General features: G+C 29.6%; 1 protein-coding gene across 1 annotated transcript in view; it reads left to right on the top strand.

Annotated features, from left to right (window-relative positions):
• Positions 1-12,923, top strand: part of GABRG1 (gamma-aminobutyric acid type A receptor subunit gamma1) — an 89,723-nt gene that overhangs the window by 28,974 nt on the left and 47,826 nt on the right. Inside the window, exon 2 of the mRNA XM_074273559.1 lies at positions 1,854-2,002. Coding sequence (XP_074129660.1) covers positions 1,854-2,002 — 149 coding nt within the window. The remainder of the gene's footprint in view (positions 1-1,853; positions 2,003-12,923) is intronic.

Below are 12,923 nucleotides of genomic sequence, written 5' to 3'. Positions count from 1 at the left end.
ATATTTACTATAGCATTATGTGCTCATAAAATTTATGATTTGTAGATCTCCATAGTTGATTTTAATTGGTCAAAGCATTAAAATCTTGCCTGAGGAAACCAGATAATTCAACCTGAATTAAATAATGAAAACAACAACAACAACAACAAAATCTTGACCTTCAGAACAGTAGAGTTGCTGGAATCCCAAGTGAACTTGAACTTTGCAGCCTAATTAGATGGGAAAGTTCCCTAAAGAAACTACCAGGAAGAATTGTCAATATTTTGGTAGTTTCTGTGCTTTGAATTTAACAAGATTAAGAGAGAAATAAATAGGAAATTAGAAGGAAAATTATAATTTTTTTTTCAATAAGAGAAAACCAGAAGAAAATTTTACAATGTAAATTAGTTACAGCTTTCTGTAACAAAATGATTATTTGACATAACTTAATTGAAATATCTAATTTCCATATAATTCAGGAAAAGAAACTAAAAAAAGATGGACAAATAAGAGATACCCTAGAGGATACCACATCCTAACACAGCAAATAGTACAAATAAATTTAAAATAGCCATTTTCTTACTTACTAGTTTAATAACACCAAGATTTTTCCAGAATACCATTTGCTTAAAATGTAAAAAACAAGTATAGAAGAACAGATTGAAAGGCAGTCTGAAAGCACCATTAGAGAGTCTTCCACAAAGAAAGAAAAGCTATGAACTTGATCCCCAATGAACAAACATCAAACCCAGTGTCTTAAGTTCTTAATCCTTAGACAAACATTTCAGAAAAGAGCCCTTTTTTCAAATTGCAAAATAAATAGATTTTTAATGGATGACAGTGCATGTTGAATATCTGAGAAAATTTTCTTGTATGAAAAAAAGTTTTTTCAGGCTCCTATGTAAAAATAAGAAACTTCAATTTAATTTTCAATTTATATTTTCTTTATGAATGATTTGTTTAGGGCAATATAATTGAATGGTTTTGATGCAGTTTTTGTGACTTTGGAGCCAGAGGGACATGGTGATGTATGATGGATGAATAATGGAGTTAGAAATTTTTATTCCTGGAGGAGTATTTAAGTCCAGACACATTTTACTTTGATGGAAAGAAAATTACTTGTAGGCATTTTTTGACCTTTTTGCAATTGTAGATATGATTTCTAGATCAACACCTAAACCATTGTCTTTTTTGTAACAAACTAAAAATAAGTAGAATGTTTATTAGAAGTTACTATTTTTCAGTGGTTTGAAAATCTAACAGAAAGTCTACTAATGAATCATATTCAGTTGTTCAAGTCAGGTAACCTCTCTGAACATTAATTCATCATCTGCAAAATAAGTTAGGAACCTAGAGTATTATCTAATAGTTCTAAGCTGTTGCAGCTTGAAGAATCCCATCTTTTAGATCAAAGCTTAAACAACAGGGATCATTTATAATTGTATGGTATATGTCTATTTTTATCTACTGTGATAGTTTTTTGCAGTCATTCTTCTGACATGAAATTGATATATATGTATTATTTCAGGCAATTATATTAAACTTTTTTAGTCAACTCTCCTTATTTGTTCTCTGTTCTATATTTTTTGTTGGTAGGTTATTTTAGGATAATTTGTAAAGATTTCTTCTCTTATACCTTATTTCCCTCTTATTTTAAGTTGTTTGTGAGTTATTTTTATTGATTCCACGTTGCACTTTATTGAGTTTCACATATTGAATTCTAAATTGAATAGCACATAAAGAGATTGCATTAGAAGACAATAATTCATTGCATTACTTTACAGAAATTCCTAAGATAGAATTATCTTAAAAAATTCTCTATTACATAAAATGATTAATTTCATTTGTCTTATTTTTTTAAATTCCATTTTTAGTGTGGACAAGGCAGATGATGAAGATGATGAGGATTTAACAGTGAACAAAACTTGGGTATTAGCACCAAAGATACATGAAGGTGATGTCACACACATTCTGAATTCTTTACTTCAAGGCTATGATAACAAACTTCGGCCTGATATAGGAGGTGAGCTTATTTTATTACTATGGTATTTTAATTATTTTAAGGAAAAATGAAGCCATGTATAAAATGGTTGACTTTATAAATCACAATGGCTTAAGTAATACATATATGTATATATTCATATATATATATATAAAGTACATATTCTGTGTATGTATGTGTATATATATATATATATATACACACATACATACACAGAATATGTACTTTATATAAAACTAAGTTCTAAGATGCCTCAATAATTAGTAATTATTTTTCCATTAATAAAATCATCCCATTAAATGGAAAGGTATACCACTTAAGGTCTGAATAAATTATTTATTTGTTCATTTTATTCTTTCCTATCAAATTAAGACATTTCACCTTACAGAGTTAGTTATTTTTAATTATCGGGTAAATGAGAAAATTTGATTTTGTCATATTCAGACCACAAGATTCTTCTAACAATCCATTTCTAGAAGAAAGATCATTCTTGGATCTAAAGTCTCAATAAAAATGACAAGAATTGCAAAGTGGAATGTAGGATACTCTTAGATATAGTTGCTCTTTTGCTTTGCTTTTTCTTAAACAATTTTCTTGCTTAAAAAGAATAGTTTGATGGGAGAGCCTACTCAGAAATTATGATGTAAAAAAGGCAAATAACTTTTTTAATTGCAGAGATGAGCATTATTTTACAAATTTCTTTTTAGGAAACAGAAACTTTTGGTATCTTAGTGACAAGTAAAAACTGAATTGTTTTGATTGAAAGCCTCAAATCCAAATATGTAATTAATTTGCTGAAGTAAAGAGTGATATTCTGGCACCTGCCAGTCATAGTGGAATCTCCTGGTTCTAACAGTGGAATCGGTTGAATGGCCTGGCACTTGGGAGAGATGTTGTTTCAATAGGTGAATTTAATAAAAATCCTAAACTTGAAATAAGGACTTTTTATTAATATTATAGCAAAAAAAAATTACCAAACCACCAGGAAAAAATAGCCTAAATTTTAAACTTTTTTAGACAGCTAAAACTCTACTTATTATAATATAATTGAAGACATTAATATTTCATATTTACATATTAAAAGAAAATTCCCAGAGGGTTTTTCACTGCATTTTATGGTTAGGTAGATAGATATAGAACTTTATATGTATATTCATATATTATGTTTGTGTTTGAGTGTATATAATTAAGATATAATTTTCAATATATCATATGATATTTAATGAGTATATGTCATTGTTCTATAAATTTATAGGTTCATATACATATGTATATATGTATATATCCATAAAGAGAAATATGTGTGTATACATGTGTGTGCATATATGTATGCATATACACATTGAAGGCGTCAGATCTACAGACCCATCATCTAGCTATGTCTCTGATTTTCTCTTTTTCTCTCTCTCTTCCTCTCCCTCATTTATATCTTTATATTTGAAGCATCATTATGTAGATTGAAAAAAGAAAAAGAACTGGCCTCAAAAACAGAAGACTTGATTTCAAGTCCTGACCCTGTCACATTCCAACTGTTATCTTGGACATATCACTTAACTCAATCAATGCTCTAGGTCAGAGTTATAGAATGCACAGCATATAGGTCACATGTAACCCACAAGTCTTCTGTGTCCCAAACCACATTAAAATACAAATGGAAAATATTTGACAAAATATATAAAAACACAAGAAAACAAATACCACATTTTAAACAAAGAAACTATGTGTTCCTTATGTATTGATTTCTGTTCTAACTGTAATAGCTCTAGGTTACACTTTAAAACTACACAATATAAAGAAGGTATCAATCTGCATTTGTAGAGAGATTTTCCTCACCACAGAAATTCTTTTTTCATGAAGTTACACATTAATGTATATAATTTGTTCTTAATATATACCATCCAGGGATAGGAACTAGTATTTTAACTATATGATAGTGGTTTTAAAATTGAAAGTTGATTTCATATTGTCACCTTTGGGAAATTATGGCTTTATAAGAGTCTGATTTATGGCAGAATTAAATTGACTTTGGAAGTGGATTTTTTCTTTCTATTCCTAAACCAGAGATTACTATTCTCCCCAGTCACATGAGAGCCAAGTGCATGAGTTTCAATTTCTTTAATTATGACTTCCTTATGTATTTTGTTCTTTTTATTTAAGCTGCCCACATTAAGTATTATTTATTCCTAAACAATCCGGTTCCTTCCTCCCTTCCTCCCTTTTTCCCTTTCTTCCTTCCTTTCTCTCTCTTTTTTTTCTTTCTCTCTTTCTTCCTCTCTTTCTTTCTCTCTTGAAATATCCTTTAAGCTTCTGTGGTTTTCTCAAATATTAAAAAAAAATAACTAATTGATACTAGAAAGCTAGCTGCTCATAATGGCAAGTCCTTAGACAATCAGTCAGAAAGCATACAGTGACCCTGAACTGAGTTTTCCTGAAATCGTTTACCACTCCCACCACTTTTTTCATCATCTTGTTAAGCATTCACCAGTTCTATACTTTTGAAAAATAACCTATCATTACAAAGTCATGCAAAATGGATATATGTGATATTCTGGGGATATTTTCAAATAAACTATAGCATGCATTCTTACTTTCCAGAGAAATGAAAAGTAGATTCATTTATTTTCCATTTCATTTTGTTTTGCCTTTTAAGTATTAAGGATAGCTAGGTACATATACATTGTATACATACATTATATATTAGATAAATATATAATATACATACATTATATACATTTATACATGATAAGGTAGCTAATTATATATACATTGCAATGTGACTCAAGAAGATTTTGGAACTGATCTTTATTCAAATGATTACAATTACTGAAATATTAGAATTTTTATCATCTATATATGTATATATCATCTATATATATTTATAATCACCTATAAATTGATTCTATAGAAGAGAAGCTAAGATTGGATATTGCAACAACTTCAAAAACACTTGATTTTCAAAAGCACAAACTCATAGAACACAATTGATAAAGACTTAGAAGATATCTAGTAAGATCATTTATCTTACATATGTCTTTCCTTGACAGTACCATTAACAAATGGTCAAGCATCTTGACCACTATATCCAGTAATTTATTCAGTGCTGGGAAATCTATTATTTTTTAAAGAAGTCCTTCCAATCTTAGAATTCTAATTATTGAGAAATGTCTTAGCATAAAACCAATATCTGTTTTCCTACAACATGCCCATTTGTTTCATTTATTATTTACCATTCAGACTAAGATTTATTTTCCCCATGATTTAGAAATCCAAATACTTAAGAAAATCTTTGATTCTTTACATAGTTCCTATTGTCCAGACAGGATAAACATCCCAAGTTTCCTCAATTATTCTTCATGTGGCATAGACAACAGCATCCTTATTATCCTTTTTACCTTCTTTTGATTATTTAGACATTGTTGATATCTATTTTGAAATGAAGAAACCATAGCTAAACAGAATGTGTTAAGAGAGGGCTTTAATGGATTATAATATAAAAAGAGTCTATTATGCCTTATTTTGTAAATTATTTTTCAATTATTGAAACTAAGTTCATAAAGTTTATTGTATTTTTAAAACATATTTTGTTGTCTTGTCATTAATAACTGATATCACCACTGAGAAATTCTCTTGCTAAATCTTTGTAATAATTATTATTTTAATGAAATGGGGGACTTCACATTTAATTCATCACTACAACAATAGGATCTTGGATCCAAATTTTCTAATTCAGTATATTTTCTATTCATTCTGGAAAATCTAATAAACATGTCATCTATGCTTTTATCCAGAATAGAACAAAACTTAAATCTTTAAAGCATTTCTTAGAAAACCTCATCAAAACATGACAGCAATCCATTAATAATGGAATCCTCTCTTAGGGAGGGGTTGACATTCCTTTTAGGAAATACCTTAGTGTAGTAGTAGTGGAATAATAATGATGATTGATTTTGATTTGTGTAGATTTTCTATTTAATCCCACCCATAACTAAATAACTTATGCTGTTCAAGTCACATCAGATTTATATACATCAGAAAAATAAGAGGAATTAGTTAAGTGATTCTAAGTGCCCTTTCTAGCTCCAAAGCAATTGTCTCAGCAATTTTATGACTTGTTCATAAAGGATTTTATCAAACACTTTGCAGAAAACTATCTGTACTATGTTTTCAGTATTCTCTTATCTCTCATCTAATATCCTTGATGAAATGAGTTTTGTTTATCACAAAAGTAATGGCTTGTAATGAATTGCAAACACTGAGCAATTATATATTTTTCTGTCCACTCATACATAAATTTCAATAGTTTTTAAACATTCTAGCAAGATAAATTCAAATTTCAGTTTAATTATTCTCATAGTAATGTTTGTCTTCCCACCTTCTAAAGCACAAGTACTTTTTTTGTAAAAATATATATTTATCTTTTATCATTTTCTTAATTTTGAAAGCTAAATTTCTTCCCTCCATCAACTCATTGAGTTTATCAATTTGATCATATGTACAATCAATATCAAATGAAGTGATGCAAAGTATTTCCATATTAGCCACAGTGCAAAAAATGTTAGGAAAAAAATGAAAATATGATTAGATTTTTCATCATTAATTCTTTGAATTGCCTTGTGTCATTTGCTGTATATATCATTTGATCAATTTCATAATTAGAGAATGACTCTTATTTTTCTAAATTTGGATTGGTTTTCTCCAAATTTGAGAAATGAGATCTTTAATGGATACTGGAGTTCTTAATCTGACATCTCTTTAAATAAATAAGCACACACAAATATATACATATAGCAGTTATAATTGTGTATGTTGTATATATATGCATACATATGCACATATATATGTGAAGCTATTTCAATACAACTGATTTCTTATGCTTTTATTTTATGCACTCAAAAACATTATTACAAGAAGAGGTTTGTAGACATTACCACACTGCTGGAATTTCATTAGAGTAAAACAAAAGAACAAGAGCAACTTAAAGGACAAACGTCCCTGAACTAGACTATAGCACCAAAACCCACATATTTTATTACTCATTTTATGCAAACGTACAAACATACTTATAAGCTATAAAATAAATCTAGGTAGGTGAATAGTTCATATAAAATAAGGGCTAACTCTATGAATAAAATCCCATGAAACTGCAGTTCAAATTATATTGTAGAATATGAAATATTATTCATATATGTAATTATGTATAGTGAATCTCTCTCTCTCTCTCTCTCTCTCTCTCTCTCTCTCTCTCTCTCTGTAGCATGGAAAAGCACCATCAGAATTACAAGACATTTATTTTGTATTATTAGAGAAAAGAAAATTACATATACAATAGAGTTCCCACATAATGAATCAGAAAATAAGAAAAATTAGAATACTATCTATAACTAAACACTTGAAAATATGTACTATAATTTAATCTGTGGAATGTGAATTGAATGCAATAACTTGAACTTTATTACAACAAAATGTATGGCTTATAAAAGCATGTATTCATATTTGCAAGATTTATATGTAAAAATATAAACAATACAGAAACACATAGAAATGTATATACACATGCTATATGAAAATATATATTATATATATAACATAAATATATTTGTATGTTATTCTTAGGAATATTATAATTACAAGAGTATAACACAATTTGTATATTAAACTAGCAAACTTATTAAGTGGACTTCATACTGACTAGTCAGAAAATATACATCTTTGAGCTAATAACTGGACTAGAATTTGCACTGTGCTAAAATCTATATTCACAAGAAATAGATAGTAAGCATCTATTCTTTAAAGATGATATAAGCAATACTTGGTATTGACTGATTGTCCAAAGCCAAATGATTCTATCTGAGAAGTCTCATGATTTAAAATTAATAATCCTTTTGTATCTTTTTAACTATGAAGAAATGTCATTTTATAATTCCAATTGTATCCCAATAACTAACAAATTAATAATTATAAGCATATTAATTGCATATTAAAATCTCTATAAATTTAGTCACATATTGTTCTTGGGGAAAACTGAGAGCAGTTGGACAAAAGAGTTGTTACCTTAAAATTGACACATCATTTCCTCCAAAGAATTCTACATCTCATTTATTTTTAGCTAGTGCATTTTTCACTGTTTAAGAAATAGAGAAACTAAGGGATAAAAAAGCTAAGTCATTTGCACAGTAACATAACTAATAGTTTATGCTATTCAATGTTCTAATAAAAAAGAAGAGGATGGTTCGAGAAGATGAAACATTTTAAAGATCTTGTCTCATTTGATGCCTCCCAATCTCTAGTTGTTGATAAATAATTTAGGCATAATTGATATGAAAATCAGAAAATGGACAAATATGAGGAATTATTTTCCAAAGATTTGTCTTCCATTTTCTATCTTACTGCCTAGTTTTTTCCCATAGGTATTAATTTCTTTGTTCGTTTAATCTTTTAGTCGTATGTAACAATGTCTAAATCCCAAGAAGGATTAATATAGACTAAATTTCCTGATCTGTGAAATTATTTTTTAAAAATATTCACACTACTTAAATCAAGGGTTGTGAAGAAAATTATTTAATATTAAACTGCTCTAAGAAATGTGAAAATCATCACCTTGCATCTTGGGGCCTCTTCTCCAGTCCTGAGTCATCAATGAACCTATTATGGTGGATTTGGGAATTTGAGGGGAGGGAAGACTTGCCATCATACCTTACGTGCATCCTACTGTTTTCTTCCTCCATCTAGCTCTATTTTTTTCTTTTTATGTGCCTATTATTTAGCACAGTGCTTGACAGAAGTGAACATTTAGTAAATGTTTTTTCATCCTTCATTAGCTTTACAAATGGGTGAAAATGAGGAATAGAGAGCAGAAATGACTTGGGTATGGTTACACACATACTTTGAAAGTCATTATAGAATTCTAGTTACCTGATCATCCTGTTTAACTAGATTAGAAGTTTCTAAAGGAACCTGTTTTCCCCTAATTCAGGGGTTCTCAAACTATGGCCCAAAGGCCAGATAAGGCTGCTGAGGACGTTTATGGGACCCTACTGGGTTATTGCAAATGGGCTGAGGGGCGGAGACAGAGGGTGAGTTTTTGTTTTTACTATAGTCTGGCCCTCCAACAGTCTGAGGGACAGTGAACTGGCCCCCTATTTAAAAAGTTTGAGGACCACTGTGATCTGTTACAGTCTCTTTTTTACATTATATTTACTGCAGGTATTCACATATGAATTCATGTTTTTCAGCACATTTAATGATTTTTCATGAGAATATATTTACTAATAGTCAATAAGACTTGGACTTAAAAATAAAACCGTTCACAATTTTAAGAACACCCAGTTTTAGGAAAGTTCTTCAAACATACAGTCTGATAATACAATTATGTTCATGTATGTATATATGCCCATATACATACATATATATGCACATATATGCATGTACAAACATATGAGATCCATTCCAATCCTATAACCATTTATTAAGTATATACTATGTGTCAAGTACTGTTAAATACTGAATATAGAATTAATTTTAAAAGTTCCTGTCATTAAGTAGCTTTTAATCTAAATATAACAGTGACTATACTGTCTTTCTACTGAAAGACTACATTTATACTATACACCATACTTATTTATATATTATACTATATTTATACTATACATTATACTGAAGACTATATTTTATCTCTTCCCCAGAGGTTTTTCAGGTAGGATTTGAGGATGTCACTCATCTCAACAATTGGTTCAAACCTCTACCTCTTTTGTTCCCCCCAGCTTTAGGGTTACAAGTACATTAGTTTTATTTACCACTTAGCAATCATATTAGGTATATATTTTTTGCTTATTTGTTTGGTTATTCATTTTTTCTTTCTTTTTTTAACAAAGGAATATTTATTCCAATGGCTTAGTGAAAGAAAATATATAAACATTTTCCTTGACATGTAAGGGACCTTAGTCTCTGGGAAGGAAGGGGTATAGATTCACAGTGTAATTCTATTCCTATATACCATTGGTTCCAATAATTTTCAAGTCCCAAACACTCATAGGATTGCATAACAGAGCTTCTTAAGCTCTCTCTGCTGGAATGACAAAGATAAGCCATGATTCATAACTTCAAGGTCACAATGACTTGAGCACTAGAGTCTGGGATTTTATTCCCAAAACTTAAAACTGAAAAGGACAAAAATAATAAAACAATACTCCAATCCTGCTTTTCAGAGTCTCCTGGCCAAAAGAGAATGGGAAAATGGCCTTTTCCCCTTATTTCACTCAATTTAGTATATGATTACCAGATTTCAGATGAAAAAGATCTTCACTCCCTGTATTACATCTGAAAGAGAGTCACAATGACTCCCTCAGAGGGATTTACAGAAACAGTTCCAACTAACAGCCAATTAAAAGAGACTATTCCAACCTACAATGTAGGAGAAACCATATCTTTTTTACAGAAGCTGGTCTCTGTCATCTCTTACATATATGAGACTGCATCTGACTCAATCAAATGTGACTCATTTCACATCCAAACATATATATTTGTAGATTAAGTGACTTCCCCAAAGTCACACAACTTTTAAGTATTGGAGGCTCAATTTGAATTCAGTTCTTCCTAACTCTACAATCCTAACCACTTGGCCACTTACTCCTACATATATATATATATATATATATATATATATATATATATATATATATATATATATATATATATATATATATATATATATATGTGTGTGTGTGTGTGTGTGTGTCTGTGTGTCTGTGTCTGTGTGTGTGTGTGTGTGTGGAGAGAGAGAGAGAGAGAGAAAGGAGAGAGTAGATATAGTATGTACTTAATGTATATACACAAACACACACACATACATACTCCTATATATGTATAACATGAGAAAGGCAGCTGAATTAAATTCCATTCAATAAACTTTATAATGTAGCTACAATGTGACAGATATTAACCTCTGTTTATCTCAATTTTCTCAAATGCAAAATAGGGATGATAATAATAGTACCTGAATCCTAGGTTCATTATGAGGATCTTGCAAAGCACTTAGGGCAGTTCCTCATATGTAGTTGGCACTATATCACATACACACATATATTACTCTCATCAATATGAAAATGACTCAGAAGAGCCAAAGTGATTATATTGCTTTGGGGGCTATTGATGCACTTATTGAATGTATTGATTTTTTAAAAAATACAATAGCAGATTGATATAGATAAGCTATCTTTTATTTATTCCACAAAAGTATCTAGGTCAGATGTAATACATGAACATTTAATAGAAATGGTTCTTGAGGCTCCCAAAAAGCTTTGTGTCATCTAGTAAGGGTGACTTTTACAGAAAACAAATCTGACCTTTTGATGTTAAATACTAAAGTGCTATTCAGTACTTTGTAAGATTCTTAAGGTTGAAAAAATGGTACACATAAAGGTTATTTCTTTTAAAAATCTGTAATAAAAAATGGATTAGCTCTGGGATTTGTCTTCAATTATTGCTTTTCATGCTTAGTTGGTAGACCAACTAAATATGTTTGTACTGTGATCTTTTTTGGATAAATATACTTATAATTTAATAAAAGTTAATATAGGGAGAAAATATTACTTTTTCTTTAACAATATATAATCAATAAGAACTTTTAAATGAAAATATCAGGACCATAATGTATTTTTATTGTCACTAGTAGAAGTACATTTATAATTGTATATCTTAATAAAATGAATTAAACAAATTGATATAAAATATTTAAATCAAAGAACTACATAATAAAATGCACAGAATTTTTTATAAATACAAAATAAAAATGCAAATTGGTTTATAAAATCAAATTAAGCTGAAAACAAAAACATTTTGTCAATCAATAAGCTTTTTTTTTCCCATGACACCCAATACTCAAATCTGACACAATATTTTTTACATTGAATAGATGTATCCAGGTTTCTCATTGTAGACTTAATCCATATCAAGGAGAGGTCCTGAACAATAAGTTCATAAATAATTGTTGAATTTAGATGACTTCAGAAGTAATAATTATTTTAACACATAAAATCTTTCACTTTGTCAAGGTTTTGCCTAATGTTTATATTTTGGTTTACATCTGTGAGTACAAGTAGTAGCTAATAAGAAAGACAAAATTTAGGACAAAAATCAAAAGGGTGTTTTGGTCTGGGAAATAAGTAGGATAGAGGTAAAAGTGTAAGGTGGTCTATGGATAAATCCATTTCAAAAGCAAAGACTATGATGGTTTGATAATATATTGTAATAACAGGAGTTGGGAATAGAGGAGTAATCATACATCGATGGAGACAGAAAATCTCTGAGATGAAGATGATGACTCATGGTTTTACCAAAGAAACAGGTGGCTTAGCTCCTTCCAGACTGGGCCTCTGGTCTGCTTTGGAGAATGGAGAAATAACAGTTGTAGCCATTATATGAGAAGTGGACAAAGTAAAGATGAATTAGCCTTTCTCATTTGGAGAGAGAGGACAGTATTTTTAATTCTTCAACAGTTTTGTATGTACTGTAGGTAGGTATTCTCTCTAGGAATACATGCCATAATTCATTCATTCTCTCTTTCTGCACATAGCTTCCCATAAATTCTGCATAGTTGAGGAATTCTACCATAAATGCCAAGAACTTTCAAAAGGAAAACTTAGGATGTTTATTAATTATTCCTCATTCCTGGTACAAAGCTACTCAATCTTTTCTGGCAATTGTAGACATCTAGTGACACACTTTTTATGATTTTTCTCCTGCAAATCTTGATAAGCACTACAATGTAGCTTATATCTACCTTAAATATCTCTGTTGTCCTTTAAATAACTGAATTAATTTTAAAAAAATATTTATTAAGCACCTACTGTGCTAAGTATTCAGCTTATAAATCCCACCCTCAGGTAGTTTATAAATTACTGGGGGAAGAAAATAATCAAAACAACTTTTAAAAAGTGGTAGAAAG

The sequence above is a fragment of the Sminthopsis crassicaudata genome, chromosome 6, assembly GCF_048593235.1.
Source record: "Sminthopsis crassicaudata isolate SCR6 chromosome 6, ASM4859323v1, whole genome shotgun sequence".
In the NCBI taxonomy this organism is placed as follows: Eukaryota; Metazoa; Chordata; class Mammalia; order Dasyuromorphia; family Dasyuridae; genus Sminthopsis; species Sminthopsis crassicaudata.
This window is presented reverse-complemented; position numbering and strand designations above follow the sequence as displayed.